We start from the raw sequence: 22,514 nt of genomic DNA, 5'->3' as shown, positions 1-22,514 counted from the left end.
CCATACCCCCAGGCCCCGCTCCTGCCTAGGCGCCCTCCTCCACCTCTGGCCTCTCTTTCTAGTCATCCCTCCCCATTCTAAGGTCAACTTCACACCTCTGGTCCTGTCCCTATCTCAGGCCGGCTACTAGAGGATATCACCTGTATTTTACACCTGTTATATTTAAATGGCCTGCTGCAATCTAAAGCCCCACTCCTAACCCTAGGCTCCCTGCACTTGAGGCCAGTAACCACTTCTTTTCCATCCTATCCCAGGCCCACCCTGTGCAGGGCACCGCCCAGCCCTGCCCAGCCCTCTTTTTCATTGTACTTGGGCGTTGGCCCCAGCCCTCCCCCTGATGGCGATGATCCTGCCCAGTGGTGTCTAGGGTGAGAAGGGGTAGGGGCTCACCTCAGCAGAGGAGTAGCCGGAGGAGGAGTATCTAGACATATCAAAGTCATCATCGCTGGCCATGGAGGAAAGAGAGGGAAAGTGATACCAAGAAATTAAATAGAAAACTCTCCACAATCCCACCTCCCATTAGTCAGCATCCCACACCTCCCTCATAGTTCCAAATAGCAAAATCTCAATACAAACTGTGCTTGCTGTGCAAATGCAGGAATTTAAAGACAAGTTCCCTAGCCCCACCCTTAAAATCAATTGCTATCCTTAACCTCCTTCTAAATATAGCAGTTACTCCTTTCACCCCCTTCCTTCTCATCTTTTGTTTTTCTAGACTCAAATCACCCTGACTTGTAGGGTGTTCTCAAAGTCCAAGTGTAGCCAGGTGTTTTCCAGGGAGTAGGGCTCCTCCCTGAGGGGATGGGGCATTAAGCATCATATTCTGCTGTCCAGAGACAACATCACAGGCCAGTTAGGGACAACCGTTGGATCAGTTGTCCCAGGATGACAGCAGACAGCGCAGGCCCCCCTTTCCTCTCTCTGCCACCTCTCTTCAACCCCTAGTCCCTGGTGTAAAAAAATTCCCATCCCTGGAGAATTCACCCTTGGAGAGATTCTGGCTGAAGAATACCCCAATTCTGACATTAGAGCAGGTATGGCTTGTATAGCCCACTTGTGCTACACAGGTTCCTTTGGGCTGCCCAGCTGCCCCCAAACCCCTATACACACCTGTCCGTGTCAAGGGCTACCAGTGGCTTCTCATCGGGGCTCTGGTCAAGCGAGGAGTAGCCTTTATTGGGGACAACCAGCCTGGGTGAAGAATTTTGGGAGTTAGAGTGGCAAGTGGAGCATAGAAACCTGGCAAGGGACTGGGTTAGGTCCCGCCCCACCACTTCCTTCCTTCCCTCCCTCCCCACTTTGGATCCTGTTAAGGCTGTCTCCTCTCAGAGAGGAGATGGGCCTGAGGAGCAGGGGAAAAGAGGGAGGCTCAGGACCAGCAGAAATAGATCCTGGCTGGCAGGGTCCAGGTTGGATAGGGAGGGCCTCTACCTTGTTCGGGCCATGACATTGTTCTTCTTGGGTTGCTGGTTGACAGGGCTACCCATGCTGCCATTCTTCAGGGAGCCCTTCCGGGCCAGTTCCCGCTGCTTCTCTGCAGGAGAACATGGGAAGGAAGCTGTGTCCTGCCCCTGAGGCCACCCTGCCTTACTACTCAGGGCAGCCTGGGCTGGGCCTCCACTGTGAAACCACTTGCTCTTAGAAGGACTGAGGCAGGGATCCCAACTCCAGGCCCCTGCTGCTTTGTGGAGCTAGTACCTGGCCCTGCACAACCTGAGGCAGACAGTAGGGGGCAAAAAGAGGAGGCTGTCCCCTGTTTTCCAGGAACTACAACTCCCATGTTAGGGTAGTTAGTGTGTACTTGCTGCCAGGGAAAGGCTGGAGGGGGAGAGACAATCACAGAAGGCTGGCACAGTCAGAGAGGGCTTCCTTTAGGTGACACCATGACTTGGAGAGAGGTGGGCATTCTAGGAAGGAGGGACAGTGCATGCAAAAATGCATTTAAAAGTGAGCATAAGTGTGGCTCTGGATAGAGGGGTGAAGAGAGAGGTCAGGTTAGAGAAGTAAAATTCATTTACTCATTCAACAAATATCCACATCACTAATTATATGTCAGGTCCTGTGCTAAGGGGCTGAAGACTCTCTCTGGTTACAAACTCAGAACATGAAGGACTTGAATGCCAGACAGAGGAGTTTGGGATTAACACAGAAGGAAGAAGAAGCCACTGAAGATTGTGATGTGGGAGGGGCAGGATGGGGCTGCAAGGTAAGGGGCAGGAGGCTGGGGGAGCCCATTTGGCTACGCTGCCTGAGTGGTGCTCCTGACTCCTTTGCCAAGGTCTGAGTTCTCCAAGGTTCCAAAACCTACCAGGTTCATGGAGCTGGCCATCAGGTGACCCACTCCACTGCCTGGTATGAGACAACTGTTCCCAGAAGTAGCTGCCTGGGTCTTGGAGGAGTCCCATCTCCCTTCCCTACTCATCTCAATTAAAGCCCAGATCTAGGAAAAGGAACTGTTAGGTAGAGAGGGACACTAGGGAAAATGACTCATAAAATAACCAAATGCTCCAGAGGGTAAGGATGGGGAGGACCTTTACAGCTACCGTGACTCACTTTGAAACTTCCCCTGACCTCATGTCTCTGAATCTCTGTCTCCTACTCTTTGACCCTCTTTCTTTGCCACTGCTCATCTGATTCCAGTTTTTTCCCAGCTTCTTTCCAGCAGGTGGCAGCTGCCATTACCACTCTAGGCCTCTAGGGGCTGCAATTTGCCTTAAAGTTTCTGGCGGAACTTGGTGCAACTGGGACAATGCTGTGAATTTTCATGAGGAGCTTTCATGGTAATGTAATGGGGAGGAAAAAAGATGTGATTTTAAAACATGATGAAATTGTCTGAAATAGTGGTAAAAAAGCAAACAATAAACTAGCAAAACCAAACTACAGACTACTATACAACCATTTAAAAGAATGAAGTCATTATATGCTGACATTAGAAGGAGCTCCAAGATTTAGGTGGTGGGAGAAGGAAGGCCAAGTTTCAGAAAATGTGCACAATATGACACCACTTATATTAAAATACAAAGTAAAACTACAAAAACTAAAAAGGCTTGGAATGGTTACCTCTTAGGAGGAGAATGTGATGGGGGAGAGTAAAGAAGTTATGCTTGTTAAAATACTTGTATTGTTACATTAAACAATAATAGGCTGGGCATAGTGGCTCATGCCTGTAATCTCAGCACTTTGAGAGGCCGAGGTGGGCGGATCACTTGAAGCCAGGAGTTCCAGACCAGCCTGGACAATATGGTGAAAGCGTATTTTTTTTTTTTTTTTTTTTTTTTTTTTTTTGAGACGGAGTCTGGCTCTGTCGCCCGGGCTAGAGTGCAGTGGCCGGATCTCAGCTCACTGCAAGCTCCGCCGCCCGGGTTTACGCCATTCTCCTGCCTCAGCCTCCCGAGTAGCTAGGACTACAGGCGCCCGCCGCCTCGCCCGGCTAGTTTTTTTTTTATTTTTTAGTAGAGACGGGGTTTCACCGTGTTCGCCAGGATGGTCTCGATCTCCTGACCTCGTGATCCGCCCGTCTCGGCCTCCCAAAGTGCTGGGATTACAGGCTTGAGCCACCGCGCCCGGCCGAAAGCGTATCTTTACTAAACATATAAAAATTAGCTGGGCGTGGTGGTGTGCGCCTATAATCCAAGCTACTTGGGAGGCTGAGGTAGGAGAATCACTTGAATCGGGGAAGCAGAGGTTGCAGTGAGCCAGGATCACGCCTCTGCAGTCCAGCCTGGACAACAGAGAGAGACTCTGTCTCAAAAAAAAAAAAAAGAAAAAAGAAAAAAAAAAAAAGAAAAAAGAAAAAAAAAAAAAGACCAACCCCGTCCTCCCAGTGAATAAAATTGGCTGCAGTTTTAATCTGATGTCCTAGGAATAGAAACAAATTCCAAGGAGAGAACTATTCTCGTTTAGAAAACACAGCTCGAGGGGCTCCCTGGATGTGGTCTGGAAGGAGAGAAGCAAGCAAGGTAAGAAAAAAAAAAAAAATAGCAGTTGAATAATAAAAGTACAGGCCTCTGTGGAAAGGAGGGAGAAAGTTGTAGGGAAAGGACCCTTAGAACTAAGGAGGCATCAGTAATTGTTGGGCAGCTGGAGCCAGAGGAGGAGGATGGACAGGATGGTGGCCTGGATGGCAGAGGAGCTTGGAAGGATAATAATGACCTATATTTAATTGTAAACTCTTTCCTGTATGTCCTGTTTTGTAATTTCTCTTCAAGAAACCAAAGTTTTCATAAAAGTGTGTTATATACAGCAGCCGTGAGACAGTGAAACTTTGGTCCCTGAAGGGAGAGGGGCAGCACATGGGGTGAAGGGAGGGCAATGGTGGCAGGAGCTGTGGACAGTGGCCAGGAGCGAGGGGACTTCACAGGATCAGGCTGCACAGTAAACTGACTTTGGAGCGGACATGAGACAAAGCCACAAGGGAAATGTGACCCGGAAAGAAAGGGAGATATTTGGGTTTTCTAAGAAACTAAGGGAAAAATCCCCCAAATAGGTGCCAACTGGGCCCAGAGATCTCTAGATGGGCTGAGGTTGTAATTGGGAGAAGCGCTCGGCTTCTAGGGTTGGAACTCTCATTCCTTTCTATCCCTTAGACATAACAAGTAACACCCCACTTCTAAGGCAGCTTCCTCTCAGCCTGATCCAGTGTTTGATGGGACTTCCAAGTCCTCTCTCTAGGGTTCCATGAAAACCCTGCAGCTATCCCCCAGAATACCTGGAATGTCCTTGGCTTCAGAGATGCCTCTTAGAGTTTCAGGCTCCTGCAGAGAACTGTAATTGCCCTCTTTGCCTGCAGGAGACAAGGTGCCTGGCAGTGCCAATGACTTGAAGGCTTGAGTCTTGGAATCATCTAGGCTGAGCTGGTTTATTTGTGGCACCTCATTGTAGACCCAGCCCAGAGCATCTTGCCTACTCCCCACATCTCCCTCACCCCCCAGACACACTCACCCAGCTTCACTTGGAGCGGGGATGGTTTGTAATTCATGGCTACTGACTCACCCTCCCGGGCGTCACAGTCTCCGTCTGAGATGGAGGCGGCGGTTGGGTCCTGTGGGAAGAAAGCAGTAAGACAGAGTTGTTAAGGAGTGAAGACAGGGGGCTGCTCTCAGCCCTGAAACTAGCCTTCCTACCTGCCCTCTGGGCTTCTGTGAGCATTCACCACTCACAGCAGGCAGGGCATTCAGGGAGAGAGGGGCAGACCCATCTACTGTGGGACAAAAACACTGGGCTAGGTAGTAGAACCAAGGATCTGGGTTCCATGTACACCCAACTTGGTGTCTGTCCTCAAAGTCCTGTGTGGTCTAGCCTCCTCCAGAAAGCCCATCACGATTTCTTTAAACTCACAGGACTTCCTTCTCCTAATTCCCATACTAGTAGCCCTTCCCTTCAGGCCTTTCCTATGTACTTGCTTGGCAAGGTCTTCCTAGGTTCTTGTGAGTTTAAGTCTGGGTTAAGGGGAGAGTAGGTGCTGTCTGAGATGGGTCATCTCCCTCTGTTTCCCAGTGCTGGACAGGTCCCTTCACAGGATCCAGAGAACTGACTGGCCAAGCCACACCAGCCTTCAAGGCTACCGCCACTGGACAAAAAATAGTTCTAATGAGGACTTCTCCAGTTCACAAATGACGCCTAAAGAGTGTCTCCTGGGAGAACCTGAAAAGTTGGCTAGATATGGTAGATGAGAAGACAAATAATGACAAACCAGCAGGTGGCCAGTTAGTCTTTTGCTGCCCAGAGGGCAAAACACTTGATTCTACAGATGGCCAGGAAGATAGGAAAGCACAAATTCTGTGTATTGTCCTGTGTCTGGAACCTTTGACATCCTCTTCACTGCCCTCTTCACTAATCTCTAATTGGGCTGGGAACTGTGCTGTCCAGAGTCTTTTTTTTTTTGAGACGGAGTCTTGCTGTGTCGCCCAGGCTGGAGTGCAGTGGTGCAACCTTGGCTCACTATAACCTCCGCCTCCCAGCTTCAAGCGATTCTCCTGCCTCAGCCTCCTGAGCAGTTGGGACTACAGGTGCATGCCACCATGCCCAGCTAATTTTTGTATTTTTAGTAAAGATGGGGTTTCACCATATTGGCCAGGCTGGTCTCGAACTCCTGACCTCATGATCTGCCTGCCTCAGCCTCCCAAAGTGCTAGGATTACAGGCATGAGCCACCATGCCCAGCTAAGAGTCCTTATCTAGCCTTGCCATCCCCTCCCAAACACCCTCCTCTGCTGCAAGATCCAGGGCCCTGGCCCAGCCTGCCTCAGTCAGTTGGAAGTGGCTGAAGTCATCCACATTCTCCCTGAGACTCTGAGGACCAACCACTGACGGGGGTGCTGCCATCCCAGTTGTCTTTGCATTTTAACCAGGGCCTGTAGAGTGCTAAGCCTAAGGTGTGAGGAGTGCAGAGGGGATCCAAGGCTGCTGCCTGTTCTGCCTCTGCGGATGCAGGGAGTAGACAGATGGGCATGTAGAATGCTGCCACGGTGTCAGGCCCAGTGATCTGAGTGTCTGCTGGTGACCCAGCAAGGGAAAGATATATAACCATTATGGTGGCTTCTGTTCCCTTTAAAATGAGGCAGTGGGAATGAAAACATGCTTGTCACTAAGGGGAAAGGGAAAAGTCTAGCAGGTTTGAGAGGGAAATCCTGGCCTTGTCTGTGTTCCTTCAGGCCATCCAGAGCACAAGACTCTGGGTGGGCAGGGTTTGCAAGTTCCTGAGGGCAAAACCTGTGCCTCCCTCCCCTGCTTTGATCTCTAGCCCTTAGCCTTGACTGAGTAGAAGAAGGGCAGAAGTCTTTGCTCAGAAAGACTGGGTGCCGCAGTGCCTGCATCTTGGGCAACTTCCCATGCTGCAAGTCCTTCATCCTCCCTGGCTCAGCAACCTCCTTGAGAGACTCATAGACAACACCTGTCCTGCACAGCCTTGGAGAAGCAAACCTCTACTGGCCCTGATGTGCTCTCTGCAGCCAAAACAGCCTCTCAGCTGCTACCTGCAGGGGAGGTGGAGATGGAACAGCTGGGCTCTGGATTTCCTGTGGGCCACAGAAAGTGCTCACTGCAAAGCAGCCAGAGGGAAGGCTTTTTAAAGGGCAAATCCCATAAACATGCTGATAGGACCCTACCAGGGCAGCACTGGCACATTTCCAAGTCCCAAGTCACATTCCTTCACTTTTTTGGTAGCATTCGTCACATGTCACATATACCACATCCATTTGGAAAAGGCTTCCTCCCTTGGCTCATCTCTTGCCTCTCTATCATTTCTCTGTCCTCCCACAACCCTTTGCCTCCTCTGTAGGGTCCTGCCCTTGGCCCTCCTCTCGCTCCTTGGGGAGCCCTGATGTCTCCTATAGTTCTGATTGGCATTTTTATACTGAAGACTTCTAAATCTGTGGCATTTCAATCCTGCTTCTCCTCCTTAACCTTCCACCCCATCTATCACATGAGAGTGTTGGGCCTCACCATCCTTTCCCTGGGGCTGATTTTTAAAAACACAAGCCCTTAGACGTTTGGGGCTAACTTTTTACTCGTCAGTGCAGATGAGTTAATCAAAGTTTCTTCTCTCAGTCTGGAGCTACTGGATGTAAATGGTAACATGGGAGGTAGATTGCACAGGAAGGACAGGGCTAGGAAGCTGTTGAGCAACTCTGGTCACAGGGACTCACATGTGGTCCTTGAAGCCTACAGGGAAGTTCCCGGTGGTATTTGATCCTGAGTGAAACTGCCAGCTCCTCTGGACCACAACTCAGGAGGGGCCTGACCAGGTGGCAGAGCCCTAGGCTGAGAGGTCCCATGCAAAGCCCACCATTCAGCATCTACTCCTTGGATCACTATCCGTGACAGAAGGCCACCTTCGTGGCAAGCACAAAGATCGCTGGCACTGTGCCTGCAAACATAAGCCTTTACTGTGAGCTTCCTCTATGTCTTCCCTTAGAAATGCAGCCAATGTACCACAACCGTCTCATGGCAATGTAATCAGGGAGATTAAATGTAAAATATTCATGAATATAAGTATCAGAAAAGACTCCAGGCAGAAGGAAGTGCCTGGCTCCAAGAAATCAGGGAGAATTTAAAGTGCCCCCCAAGGACATCTGAAGGCGTGAGCTAGATCCGGGAACTAGAGATTAACAAGATTATTAATAAACACTCAGCAGAGACAGACATTGAAATGCATCTCTAACAGCAAACCCTGTTTCTGCAATGCTTCAAATAAATTCTCCAAAGACTACAGAAATGATTAATAGCCCAGCCTCACTGTTTCTGGGACAGGATATATAGGCTAATGGCTAGTGCAAAGCCAATATAGCTAGAGGAAGGCAAAAGCATCAGAAGAATCCTTAGAATTATAATAGTTTGGTCCACTGATTTTCATTAAACTGTGTTCCCTGAGTGATTGTGAGGGGGAAGCTATAGAATGGGGGTCTGGCTTCCCTTTAATAAGAGTAGATTCACCTTTATTTCATTTATATATCAGCCTGTTGCAACATTTTGGTTGGAGAAAAGGTTCTATTTTTTTTAAAAGGTTAAAATCTTTTGATTTTAAATCTTTAAAAATGTTTTATTATGGAAATTATAACAAGTAGAGAAAATAATATAGTGAAATCATGGATACCTATCAACAGCTTCAACAAATACCAACTTATCACCCATTCTTTTTAAAAATGAGGAAACCTGGGCCGAGAGTAGAAGTGTCTTACCCAAGGTCAGTGATGGAGTCAATAACCTTTCAAAGCATGCAGGGAGGGACATAGGGAAGAGAACATGACTTGGGCTTGGAGCTAAAGACAGGCCCTCTGGGAGGCTGCTCCATTTTTGCAGGCCCAAGCATCAGTCTGCATATTAACCTCTTCCTTTGTCCCCCTGCCCCAGGGCTGTACCAACTCGTGAACTGTCTTTAGCTGGCTGGCTTTAGCTGTTGGAGCTGTGGGTAGTGCAGCCAATACAATGGTAGGCTGGGACCCAAGAGATCCCAAATAAGCAGGATAAAATTGGGTGGGTAAAAAGGGAAACAAAGGAAAAAAACCAAAGTGTAGAACCTTCAAGGCTAATACCTGGAGTCTTAAGAAGGAGGATCTGGAGAAGCAGATGGAAGAGTCTGCTTTCCCGAATGACCCGCAGACCTTTACGGGCTACTCTGGTAGGACTCTGGGTGGCAAAAAAGAAGACTTGTAGAGGATCTTGTAGTTCCTAATGTATGTATTCAGATCCATGAGCTTATCTGATTCTCCTCAGTACCCAGTAGACACGTGATTGCCTCCCCAACATTCAAATTATACTCCTCCACTGGGCAACAGACATATGGCTTGGATGGTCTGACCTCACTCTCAGTGCTAAGGGGATGCTCTGACTAAAGGAAGACAACCTACACAATCCCATTCTCCTTGCCACACAAACTGAAAGGAAGATTGTAATGGTTAAAAGCACAGACTCTGTAGCCAGAGTGCCTAGGTTCAAATTCCAGCTCCTCTAGTTAGTAGCTGTAAGATCTGGGTTTCAGCTTCCTCATCTGTAAATGGGACCAACACTAATACCTAGGTCAAGGGTTCTTGTGAGGATAAAAGGAGTTAATATGTATGAAGCAGTTAGAATAGTCCTTAGCATAGTATACCTTGAGTACTATATCCATGTTAACTATAAAGATATCGCTATTATAGGTTCAGTGAGGAATACACTATCATGGCCAGTGTGCCCTGGGAGCGGCTGGCCTGCAGCTGCAGCCCTGACACCACATAGGTTGGAACCTGGCTTATATATGGAGGTATCTGTAGAAAAGGTGTGCCCTCCTTAGGGTGATGAAAGGCCTGGCCACAGGGCACCCTGTTTCCTCTCTTCCCTCACTCCAGCATGATACAATTCTTTCATTTATTTAATGATGGTAGGGCTCACAAATACAAATAGAAAAGAGTCACAGCTGGGCATGCTGGCATGCACCTGTAGTCCTGGCTACATGAGGCTGAGGCAGGAGGATCATTTAAACCCAGGAGTTCAAGTCCAGTCTGGGCAACATATTGACATATTGAGACCCTGTCTTTAAAAATAAAAATAAAAAATAAAGAAAACAGTTCATCTTTAAGAAGCTCCCAATAATTATTAATAAACATAACCAAGAGCCATATAAAAGTAGAGGGAATGGGACAAAGGGAGGGTGGTCAAAGGAGACACTTGAAAAGATCTTAAAACATTAGGTCACCAGTTAGTTTAAGAGCGAGGAGTAAGGACATTCAGGGAACATGTGAAAAGTCTCAGAAGCACAAAACTAGCATAGTACATTCGAGGAATGGTCGGCATTTTGCTATAGTTGAAGCTTAGAAGGTATGGTGAAAAGTTGCAGGAAATCAAGTTGGTGGTGTCAGGAGGGAACTCAGATCATGCTGGAATGTGGGCTTTGATTTTTTTCTTTACTCAGAAGACGATGGGGAGCCAATGAAGCCTTAAGAAGGGAGTAACATGTTCAGATTCGAGATGGAAAAGGACCCTCCGACAGCCATGTGCAAGACGAGTGGGAAGGGAGTGAGACTGGAGGTAAGGATAATTAGGAAACTCCCACAACAATGCTAGCAAGAGATAACAGGGGCCTGAACCAAGCAGCAGCAGAAGATAAAAGGACAGAAAGGAAGATGTCAAAAAAGAGTAGAATTGGCAGGCTTCTGATATAAAATGTAAAACAAAGGGTCTGGACATTCCTAGTTTTCTGTCTGGAGTTAATTGGGAAGAGTACTAATTTTTTTTTTTTTTTTTTGAGACAGAGTCTCACTCAGTCGCCCAGGCTGGAGTGCAGCCTGGCATGATCTCTGCTCACTGCAAGCTCCACCTCCCGGGTTCATGCCATTCTCCTGCCTCAGCCTCCCAAGTAGCTGGGACTACAGGCGCCTGCCACCACGCCTGGCTAATTTTTTTTTTTTTCGTATTTTCAGTAGAGATGGGGTTTCACCATGTTAGCCAGGATGGTCTCGATTTCCTGACCTCGTGATCCGCCCGCCTCGGCCTCCCAAAGTGCTGCGATTACAGGCGTGAGCCACTGCGCCTGGCCTAGAGTACTAATTATTAAGACAAGTTATTAAATGCAGAAGAAGGCACAACTGCATTGCTAGGGAAAAATCAGATGAGTTCATTTGGGAACATGTTGAATTTTGAGGTGTCTTTTGGATGATGATATCACTAGTTGGTAGGATTTGAAGTGTGGGAGCTCAGAAAATAGGTGTGGGTTGGTGGTGATGGAAGTTACAGTAAAGAATAAGCTCTCTCAGAATGAGCAGAGTGAAAAAAAACCAAGGGTGAAGTTCTGGGAAATATCCAACCTTAGGTAATGAATGGAGGAAGGAGACTGGGTAGGAGCAGAGAGGAATGTAAGAGTAGAACTAGGAACCATTCAAGTAGAGTTTCAAGGTGCAAGAAATCAACAGTGTCAAATAAGCAGATGGGTCCATAAGATAAAGACAAAATGTAGAAATAAAAAAGTCATAGGTAATCTCAGTGAACACAATTTTAGCTGAAGAGTAGAAACAGAGCCCAGATGACAGGGGATTTAGGAGAGAACAGGAGATGAAGAAGCAGACAGAGCGAGCACAGGCTGTTCTTTAAAGGAGCAAGACTGAGAAGGGAAGGAATGAGAATGGGTGGCAGCCAGAGGGAGCTTTCAATTTCTAGGATTTCTTTATAGCTAGGGAAAACTAGACCTGTCCTAGACTGAGGGGAAGGAAGCTGTGTAGAAAAGGAGATGTTTGAGGGGGCATGGTCTTTGAGGAATCATGAGCAGATGGAGCCAGAACTTTGGACCATAGGAGGGAGTCTCCTTAACAAAACAGAAGGGAGGTAAGGAAGGTGAGGTGAGGAGGAGAGGAAAAAAGGAAGGGAGGTGGCAGATTCAGATAACATGGAGGCAGAAAGGGGGTAGAAAGTAAGGGGAGCTCCTTCCTAAAAAAACTCATTAGCAAAAGGAAAAAGGTGAACACTAAGGGGTTGGGGGAAAAGGACTATTTGGTGGCTGGCCAGAGTGGAAGGAGATCAGACTGCCTGGGCTCTCAGCTACAATCCTCATCTTTCACCCACCCACGATCCAGTCCTGAGGATGAAAGGCGCTCTCCGTGGTGCTGAACAATCTTGCCATTGTCTTGTGGACTGAACATAATCCAGGGTAGAGACATGATTCAATATCAGCCTTCCCAAGAAGAGAAAGTGACCTCTGTTCTCACCTCCAAGTACTAATTCTCAGGAATATGAAAATGGAAATGGACTTAGAATGAGGTATGAAGAAGCAAAGCGCTCATACCAATACTATCTAACCATTCTTCACAGAACACAGAATAATTTTCCTTTAGTTTTAAGGTTAATTGGGGGAGGCAGTTCTGAGTTGGAGAATTCTGGAAGGCTACTTCTGGAATAAAGTCATGTCTGTACCTGTTTATTTTCCCTGGATAATAGCAGGAGGCAGGATAGACAGAAAAGCAGAAAACAGAAATCAGGGCCAGGAAGGATGGTGCTGTTAAGAAATGGGAAGTCAGGGAAGGTCTGTGGCTCAGCCCACTCTCTGACAAGTAGGCACAGTAAAATAGAGCATCAAAGACCAGCTGTGTTATCACAAATTTATCCAGAGGTCAGCTGAGAAACTACTTAGAGCTGTGGTCTTCCTGTTCAGGGCTATTCCATTCCAAAACATCTCATGGCAGTGTGTAGAAATAAACATGTTTAGATATCAAATTTTAGAGGGAGATCCAGCTAATATAACTTAACTTCACTAAATGCTCATCGTTGGGTAGAAATCTTGCCTCTGGTCCAAGAATAGTTAGTAGCAATCTATGCATTAGTTAGATGGCTCTACTTCCCTGCAGAGGGCTGTCCATTCAGCCTAAGGCATTCCCATCTTCTCTGACTCAACACCTCAACATATAAGTCATCTGGCCAGTGACAGCTCTTACTCTGCAGTATGACCTGAAGTCATACCTCAACACATTGGCCATTTCTGAATCCCACTGTTGGGCAGCTCCTGTTTTTGTTCCCCATCTCCCTTTCTCCAAGTTTTCTCCAGGCACTGCCTGCAAAGCCAGGCAATTGGCCAGGACTTAGATCTTTTTGGGACATATTAAGATCCTTAGGGGATAGGTGCAGCAAGCCACCATGGCACATGTATACCTATGTAACAAACCTGCACATTCTGCACATGTGTCCCAGAACTTAAAGTAAAATTAAATTAAATTAAAAGGTCCTTAGGGACCCCACTTACAGGGAAAGACAAAGACTTTTGATAGGGATAAGGTCTTTGTGGGAGATCTAGAGGAGAATCAGGGGAACATAATGGAGAGGATCTCTCCAAGTGTTAGTGGGTCTTACAAATAGAGGGAGAACAGAAAATCTGGAGAGAAAGTTTGTGAAGCCTATATTTAGGAGAGAGGGCAGAGAATCCTGGCTGGCTCAGGGAGGCTTCTCTTATCAGTTTAAATCTCCCAAATCTTCTAAGTTTTTCTCTAACGGAAGTCCCAATTCAAACAAAGTCAACACACTGAGTGTCCACTCTCCAGCTCTGGACTATAAGCTGGCAGTAGAAGGCAGAAGAGGAAAGCATCTTTCCTCTTTCGTTTCTTTTCTTTGTTTCCTTCTTTCTTTTTCTTTTAGTTTTTTAGAGACAGGGTCTCACTCTGTCATCCAGGCTGGAGTGCAGTAGTGCTGTCATAGCTCACTGTAACCTTGACCTCCTGGGCTCAAGTGACCTCCTACCTCTGCCCCCTGAGTAACTACAACTGTAGGCACACACAACCACTATGCCTGACTAATTTTTTTTTTCTTTAGAGAGAGGATCTCACTATGATGCCCAAGTTGGGAAAGCACTTTCTTTCTACACACACTTCTGCAGAGCATTTGCATTTTGGGGTATAGTCAAGTTCACCAGAAAGAAATAGAAAGGATTATCATGCTCGGGCTAGAGTTTGGGTCTCCAGGCCGGGCGCGGTGGCTCAAGCCTGTAATCCCAGCACTTTGGGAGGCCGAGACGGGCGGATCACGAGGTCAGGAGATCGAGACCATCCTGGCTAACACGGTGAAACCCCGTCTCTACTACAAAATACAAAAAAACTAGCCGGGCGAGGTGGCGGGCGCCTGTAGTCCCAGCTACTCGGGAGGCTGAGGCAGGAGAATGGCATAAACCTGGGAGACAGAGCTTGCAGTGAGCTGAGATCCGGCCACTGTACTCCAGCCTGGGTGACAGAGTGAGACTCCGTCTCAAAAAAAAATAAAAAATAAAAAAAAATAAAAATAGAGTTTGGGTCTCCAACTGGTCTTGGGAGTCGCTGAGGATTTTCTGACTCCTTAAACAGCTGCTAGTATAGAATTCATTACCAAAAGTAAGCACTGCCAAGCCTTAGTATCTTGAATGGTATCTGTCACTGGGACAACCAAAACGGAGGAGGGTGCTACTGCCCCCAGGCCTAGTAACAACTGTAGCTATGAAAAGTTTTATAGATTTCTCTACTATAAAGTGATACATGCTAAAATTTTTAAAAATCACCTTTAGTTTCACTACCTTGAGAAAAACACTTGTTAATGTTCTACTGTATCAGAGCCTTTTGCGTATGCTACAGCAGCAACACTCTGGAGCTTCCCTTCCTTCTTTGGGAGTTGGTGCTGTTCTCATCTTCATGGTCATAGGAATGAGCCTCCAGGAACTATGCTGGTTCTATGTGATTCCACCCCTTTGGATATATGCCTGGATGAGGCAGAGCAAATCAGTCTCCCCCAGAATCGGGAAGTGGGACTTAAATGGAGATGTAAAGTTCAAGACTATGGACTGGGTAACAGAGAGAGCCATTGGGGAGGAAAACAAGAATACAGCTGATGTTCAGAAAGAAGTAAACACAAGAGATGGTGAGAGTGCTCCCTAGGTTTCAGGCTCTGGTTCTAGAGCCTGCCTTACCCATCCAAAGCCTGACTTCATGCTGTGCTTAGGCATTAAAAGAAACCCAGCCTAGGCAAGATAGCGAGACGGTGACTCTCCAAAAAGACAAAAAATTAGCCAGGTGTGGTGGCGCACACCTGTAGCCCCAGCTACTCAGAAGGCTGAGGTGGGAGGATCGCCTGAGCCCAGGAGGTTGAGGCTGGAGTGAGCCATGATTGTGCCACTGCATTCCAGCCTGAGTGACAGAGTGAAATCCTGAGAAAGAAAAGAAAAAAGAAAAGAGAAAAGAAAAAAAAAGAAAAGAGAGAGAAAAGAAAGAAACCCTAGTGTCTTCATAGTCTATTCTCTTTCTTAGCTTCAACTTGGATTTTTTATTTTGTTACTGTAATCAGAGAGTGGCAACTAATACATGTGTATAGAACAACGTTTAAAGAGCGTTTAAAGAACACGGCCTATTTTGTGGCCGGGCGCTGTGGTTCACACCTGTAATCCCAGCACTTTGGGAGGCCAAGGCAGGAGGATCACTTGAGGCCAGGAGTTCGAGACCAGCTTGGCCAACGTGGCAAAACCCCTTCTCTACTAAAAAATATAAAAATTAGCTGGGTGTGGCGGGGTGCTGAGGCACGAGAATCACTTGACCCTGGGAGGTGGAGGTTGCAGTGAGCCAAGATTATGCCACTGGATTCCAGTCTGGGCAACAGCCTGGAGATTCCGTCTCAAAAAAAAAAAAAGTGGCCGGGAGCGGTGGCTCAAGCCTGTAATCCCAGCACTTTGGGAGGCCAAGGCGGGTGGATCACGAGGTCAGGAGATCGAGACTATCCTGGCTAACACGGTGAAACCCCGTCTCTACTAAAAATACAAAAAAATTAGCCGGGCGTGGTAGCGGGCGCCTGTAGTCCCAGCTACTTGGGAGGCTGAGTCGGGAGAATGGCGTGAACCCAGGGGGCGGAGCTTGCAGTGAGCCGAGATCGCGCCACTGCACTCCAGCCTGGGAGACACAGTGAGACTCCGTCTCAAAAAAAAAAAAAAAAAAAAAAAAAAAAAAAAAGTATTATATTTTGTATTTCTGTATTTTTAAAATTAGTATCAGAACATAGTCAGCTCAGCTCTCCATCTTTTTTTTTTTTTTTTTTTTTTTTTTTTTTTTTTTACAGAGGCAGGGTCTTTCTTGTTGCTCAGGATGGAGTGCACTGGCTATTCACAGGCACAGTCATAGCTCACTACAGCCTTGAACTCCTGGACTCAAGTGATCCTACTACTTCAGCTTCCTGAGTATCTGGGATTACAGGTACATGCCACTGCACCTAGCTTTATATTATTCTTCCTTTTGTTTTGTTTTGTTTTTTTTTTTGAGTCAGAGTCTTGTTCTGTTGCCCAGGCTGGAGTGAAGTGGTGTGATCTTGGCTCACTGCCTCAGCCTCCCAAGTAGATGGGATTACAGGCGTGCGCCACCACATCTGGCTAATTTTTGTATTTTTAGTAGAGACAGGGTTTTGCCATGTTGGCCAGGCTGGTTTCGAACTCGTGGCCTCAAGTGATCCTCCTGCCTCTGTCTCCCAAAGTGCTGGGATTACAGGTGTGAGCCACCATGCCCAGCCCCTAGCTTTATATTCTTACATAGTTTTTGTAACTATTAGTTTAATGGCTGCATAATATCCATAGAGAGGATGTATAGTAACTTTGTAACCATTCATTCATTTTTGACATTCAAGTTGTTTGCAACTTTTCACTATTATAGATAATGCTACACTGAAATCCACGTATGTTTACATTTAGGATCATTTCCTAAATAAAGTAGATTACTCAGTAAAAAAATGAGTGCTTTTAGGTTTCTTGATAGATATTGCCAAAATGCTTTCCCAAAGGATTGTTCCAATTTACAATGCCTCCAGTCATGACTGAGAGTATAGCTGGTTTTTAATGCTTTATTTTTCACTGTGTGCCAGGGAATTTCAGGTCATCACATTTACCCATTATCTTCCATGAGAGCTCTGTTCCAGTCCTCATTTACCTGGTTCCCTCTGGGGAATCTTCTTTCATAGAACAGAATTTCCTCTGGGCATCACCTGCCAGACAAAATACTCCTGACTTGAGGCCACCAATTAAGAACGAAAGGAGGGAAGACTCTTACACTGCAGATTGGGAAGGGCTTTAAGTGGAGCACCGGTGCTGCCTGGCAACTGGGCACTGTGCTTTAGCCAGTCCTCCCCTGTGCCAGCATATCAGCTGTAGGAACCGTGATGGTAATTGCAGAGCTAGAAAGCAAATCTCACAGAGCGTCTCTCTTGCTTTTAGATGTGGGGTGGGAGAATTAACCAAAATGGCTCTGGAGTTACCCCAGCTAAGCAGCAACTCCCATTACCTTACCTATTATTTAGTTTTCAGAAGTAGCTACTCAGGAACAGGGAGAGAAAAGGATGGTGAAAGTATGAAGCTGGTAGTGAGATGGCAAAAAAAAAAAAAAAAAAAGGATTTGTTTTTGACATGAAGAGACAGGGGGCCAGTGAATTTTTAAAAAGATGATTTAGAATCCTGCTCTGCTTCTTCATGGTTAGACAAGACTGATGTCTTAGATTGATGCTCTGCTATTCATTCGTATTACCATTCACCAGGAAACCCCGTCATCAAAAAGCCTTCATTTGGGAGATAGGATAAATACCTCAACTCAGGGATACTCACTGTAGCTATGGCTTGGGGGAAGCCTGTGCACAAGGGCCTAAGGGCCAAGCCTCATGACCCAGGAGGTAGGTGCCAGAGTCATAAGTGGAGAAGGCTTACTTCCTTCTGGGAGGACTGGCTTAGCCTACTCCTGACCCTCATCCCCTGAGCCACATGTTGAGGAGGTTCCTGCCTTACCCTTAGACCAGTTTAAGACATAGGTCTTGGCCTATGTCAAGTCTTGTGACCTACAAGGTCTTTGAACCCCACATTACCCTCGCCTCCCCCATTTCAATCTCTTTAGGGAAAGATCACCTAATTTAATGGAGAAAGGGGTTAAGGTACAAAGTTCTTTAAAAATAGATCTACAATGGTTAAAATTGGCCAGATGCAGTGGCTCACGCCTGCAATCCCAGCACTTTGGGAGGCCGAGGTGGGTGGATCACTTGAGGCCAGGAGTTTGAGACCAGCCTGGCCAACACGGCGAAACCCTGTCTCTACCGAAAACACACACAAAAAATTAGCCAGGTGTGGTGTTGCACACCTGTTATCCCAACTACTCAGGAGGCTGAGGTAGGAGAATCTCTTGAATCTGGGAGGCAGAGGTTGCAGTGAGCCAAGATTGCACCACTGCACTCCAGCTTGGGTGATAGAGCAAGACTCTGTCACAAACAAACAAACAAACAAAAAAAGCCCCATGATGGTTAAAATGGTAACTTTTATGTTATGCATATTCTAATACAATTTTTAAAAAAAGATTGAGAAGCAGGACCTAGGCAGAAAAATAAGAAGGTGTGTGGTGGGCAGTGGGGAGAAGGCAGTCCCTTCCCTTTTCATATTCAGATTCAGACAACACAGACTTTTGGGGATGAGGCCTTTCATAGGAGAGGGAAAATTATTCTAAGAACAGGGGAGTTGGAGGGGGCTGGGGATTTGGGGTTGGGTTTCTGGGGGCTTTCTACTTGAGGTGCCCCTTAGACAGGGCCCAGAGGACAGAAAGATGGAAAGGTTGTTCAAGGTTAACAGAGCTTTAGGGAGCATGGTCCAGAGGATCTTTCAGTTTCCTTCTAGAATATGGATTCCAGTTCTTCAAGGTAAGGGAGGAGGCACAGACATGGAGGAGAATACTGCCCAGGAATCAGTACAGGACATGTGGTTGGAGACTCCTTGAGAGCCCCACACGTGGTAGGAAGCAGAAGCAGAAATGCCAGCAGACACTGACATTTGTCTGGGCCAGATTGACTTGTGGATCCTTCTCTGAATCTTGGCCCCAAATCTCACTTAAAGCTTTTTAGTAAGCTTCGTTTACTCAAGGAACTGAGCTTGGCCTGCACTGGTTCATAAATCTTTGGGGCTCCTTGATTTCCCAGGAAAGCAAAGTAATTGGCAGAGTCTATGGGATTTCTTCCCTCTGGCCTTGGAAGAATAAGGACCAACTTGTCTGCAAGGGACAACGGACTTGGAGGGCTGGTATCAAACAGCTTTTCCCCTCTGTGGCATTTCCTATCGCTTCCCTTCCTCTCCTTTTTAGCTTGTTCTAAGTCTGTAACCCCAATTATGCCTGGCAGGCACTACTCTTTGCCCACAAAGATAATTTGCAGCTCTGAAGCTCAGCTCTCTAGTCAGAGCAGTCTCCTAGTCTTTCCTTTTTGTCATCTCAATAATTAAACATTGGTGAACTCACCACTTGTTTGGAACTTTGATAATCACTGAACACCAACAAGGGAGAAGGCACAGTGTACACTGGGGAGGGAAAAACACCAAGCCCTAGTTCTTGCCAAGAAGAATTTAAAAGTATGGAGATGACAGGCACACACATCAGCCTATTTAAGGAAGAGAGAGGAACAGCAGAGGCAGGAATGCATGGAGGGTGGTAGGAGCACAGAGGAGAGCGATAATGATAGTGATATTATCTTCTCTGACATAGAGACTGGGCCTGGGCAGGAGCTGGGTTAAAGTGGAGACATGGCTATTGGTCACTGGGTACTTTGGCAGAGGGTTTAAAGCAACTACTGGTGAAGCTCATCCCTGGGGACTAGGACTCTACCCTTATGACTTTTTGTTGCTGATGATGTAGCTCCTACCCTGCCACAGGGCACTCACTTACCCCCCACCTCATTTTCGGGGGGTCAGTTGCAGCAGGGCCTTTTCCTTTACCATTGAGATAAACAGATGACCCAAGGGAAGGGTCAAGAGGCTCTAGGTTGGTGGCTGGAAAGGGTTTTTATTAAGAAGGCAATCAGGGACTGAGAGTCCTGTCCTAAGAGTGCTTAAGAAAGAGAAAGGCCAGGCATGGTGGCTCATGAGCCTGTAATCTCAGCACTTCAGGAGGCTGAGGCAGGAGGACTGCTTGAGCCCAGGAGTTCAAGACTAGCCTGGGCAACAAAGTGAGACCCCATCTCTACAAAAAAGAAAAAAACACTTAGCCGGGTGTGGTAGCTTGTGCTTGTGGTCCCAGTTACTTGGGAACCTGAGGCAAGAGGATCACTTGAGAGTGGGAAGTTGAGGCTGCAGTGAGCTGTGATCACACCACTCACTCCAGCCTGGGTGACAGAGTAAGACTGTGTGTGTGTGTTTGTGTGTGTATGTGTGTGTGTGAGAGAGAGAGAGAGAGAGAGAGTGCACACAAGAGAGCGAGAGAGAGAGAATGGCTCTGCTGAAACAAATTTTTTTTTTTTTGAAACTGAGTCTGGCTCTGTCGCCCAGGCTGGAGTGCAGTGGCCGGATCTCAGCTCACTGCAAGCTCCGCCTCCCGGGTTTACGCCATTCTCCTGCCTCAGCCTCTGGAGTAGCTGGGACCACAGGCGCCCGCCACCTCGCCCAGCTAGTTTTTCATATTTTTTAGTAGAGATGGGGTTTCACCGTGTTAGCCAGGATTGTCTCGATCTCCTGACCTCATGATCCGCCTGTCTCGGCCTCCCAAAGTGCTGGGATTACAGGCTTGAGCCACCGCGCCCAGCCTGAAACAAATTTTTGCTGCACCCAACCAAGCCTAGGGCCTGCAGTCACTCTCACAAGGCCTGCTCTGTGCAGCAGGGAGGTCAGGGCTGAGGGGCCCATAGAGGCTTGGGGGCCAGCCTGGGGTCAAGCAGGTCAGAGAGGGGAAGAGGAGGATTAACCCTACTTATGAACTCCCATCTGAGTCTCCCAAGCAAGAAAGTTCATGTGTGTGTTATAGGGGTGCACATGTGCCAGCTGGGGGTACAGAGGTGAGGAGGGGAGACTGTAGCCTAACACCAGCTCAGGGTATGTTTTTAGGGGTGAGGCTAGCCAGTTGCTGGTTATGCATCTCCTTGGAAAACAATACTCAACTGCTAAGCTAGATGGTCCTAGGGTCCTTGCAGGAGTGTCTCTACAGGCTTAGGGCAGTAGAGAGCCTTTCCCTGCCCACCTGTCACTCTCTGGCTGGTGCAGTGACACTCACTGGCTAACATACTCAAGGCATCAATAGGAAGGGGTACCACCTCGTACTCAAGGCATCGATAGGAAGGAGCCCTGAAACAGCAAATGACCAATGCCTCCCAAAGAGCCCCCTACAGCTCTACAAATCACATCTCTGAGGACACTTGTTCTTTTCTGAGTACACCCCCCTGCCACAGCCTCCCCCACCCCCATACAACCTCTACCTCTTTTAGACAACTGACACACCTGCACTGCCTCAACCCTCTACCCCTGGTGAACCCATCTGTGCCCCTAGGACAGTGTTTCTTAATATATTAATGTACAGATAAATCATCTGGGCATATTATTTAAATGCAGATTCTGATTCAGTAAGTCTGGAACCTGAATTGTCAGCATTTCATATTAGCTCCCAGGTGGTACCAATGCTGTTAATACAGGGACCACACTTGGAATAGTGTGGCTCTAGGCCAGCCTCTCTATGCCCACACCATTCCCAGGCAGCTTATCAAAGAGCCCTCCACCCTGACCTTAACCTGGTTACATTTCTAGTGGCAAGAGGGAACAATAGTCTGGGAAGGGAAGAGAGGAGAGGAGGGACTTCTCAAAGCTCACGTTGGGAAGGCAGCTGTGCTAAGAACTCTGGCTGGACCCAGGCAGGGAGTTGTTTGGAACAATTTAGCCCAGGTGTAGTTCTTCCAAAACTCATCCAATCATTTAGTTAATGTTGCTTAAATACCTGCCAGAGGTACGGCCATGGTGCTAGGTGCTTTATCTATATTATTTCATTGAATCCTCCCCAAAACCACATAAGGCAAATATCATTTTCATTTTAAAATTGAAGAACTAGGTTGCATAAAGTAATATGTCCAAAGTCACACCTTGTAGGCAATTTGAATCTAATTTACTCATCTCTCTTACCCCAGCCCCTTCTCAGAGACTTAGATAAAATCATGAGATTAACAACGCACCAGAACTTACACCTCTCTAGGACTGTTGTCTTGCAAAGCAGTCACTCGGAAGGCTAGTACCTAGTCCAATCATGTCTCTAGAGCTCAACACACACTTATAGCCTCTCTTTAGAAAATAGCATGGGTGCTTTCTGATCACAAGCCTCCTGCTCAGTGAGTTCTCCACAGGAAGGAAATATTGGTGCCACTGAAGCAGTCAATAGCTCAAGATGAAGACAGAGACTGGCAGGAAGCAGCAAGAAAGAAAATGCATTGGAAACTGAGAATGGTGAGCCCAGGAGACAAAAGAAGAGGGCAGTGCAAGAAAAGGAGGTGAAAGGGGCCTTAGCCACCAAATTCAGTTCTGGTCGTACATTTTAAGGGCATCTATATTCTAGGCACTGTCCTGGGTTCTGGACATATAAAAATAATGTGGGCTGGGTGCGGTGGCTTACACCTGTAATCCCAGCACTTTGGAAGGCCGAAGTGGGAGGACTGCTTGAGCCCAGGAGTTTGAGATCAGCCTGGGCAACATAGTAGGACCCCATTTCTACAGAAAAATTAAAGAAAATTAGCCAGGCATGGTGGCAGGTGTCTGTAGTCCTAGCTACTCAGAAGGCTGAGGTGGGAGGATCACTTGAG

General features: G+C 47.2%; 1 protein-coding gene across 11 annotated transcripts in view; it reads right to left on the bottom strand.

Moving 5' to 3' along the window:
- The window catches only part of FAM219A (family with sequence similarity 219 member A), a 59,097-nt gene that overhangs the window by 3,073 nt on the left and 33,510 nt on the right, over window positions 1-22,514 (bottom strand). For 4 of the 11 annotated variants that reach the window (XM_005581489.4, XM_005581490.4, XM_065531016.1 and 1 more), the window contains exons 2-5: window positions 4,942-5,041; window positions 1,432-1,534; window positions 1,111-1,191; window positions 391-445 (exon numbers count right to left, since the gene is read on the bottom strand). In XM_005581489.4, the coding sequence (XP_005581546.1) occupies window positions 391-445; window positions 1,111-1,191; window positions 1,432-1,534; window positions 4,942-5,041 (339 nt within the window). Of the gene's footprint in view, window positions 1-390; window positions 446-1,110; window positions 1,192-1,431; window positions 1,535-4,708; window positions 5,042-22,514 lie in introns of all 11 variants that reach the window. The other 7 variants (XM_005581491.4, XM_005581492.4, XM_065531018.1 and 4 more) reach the window with 2 other exon arrangements.

The sequence above is a fragment of the Macaca fascicularis genome, chromosome 15, assembly GCF_037993035.2.
Source record: "Macaca fascicularis isolate 582-1 chromosome 15, T2T-MFA8v1.1".
Classification (NCBI taxonomy): domain Eukaryota; kingdom Metazoa; phylum Chordata; class Mammalia; order Primates; family Cercopithecidae; genus Macaca; species Macaca fascicularis.
The sequence above is the reverse complement of the archived record's forward strand: the minus strand, read 5'-3'. Positions and strand labels throughout refer to the sequence as shown.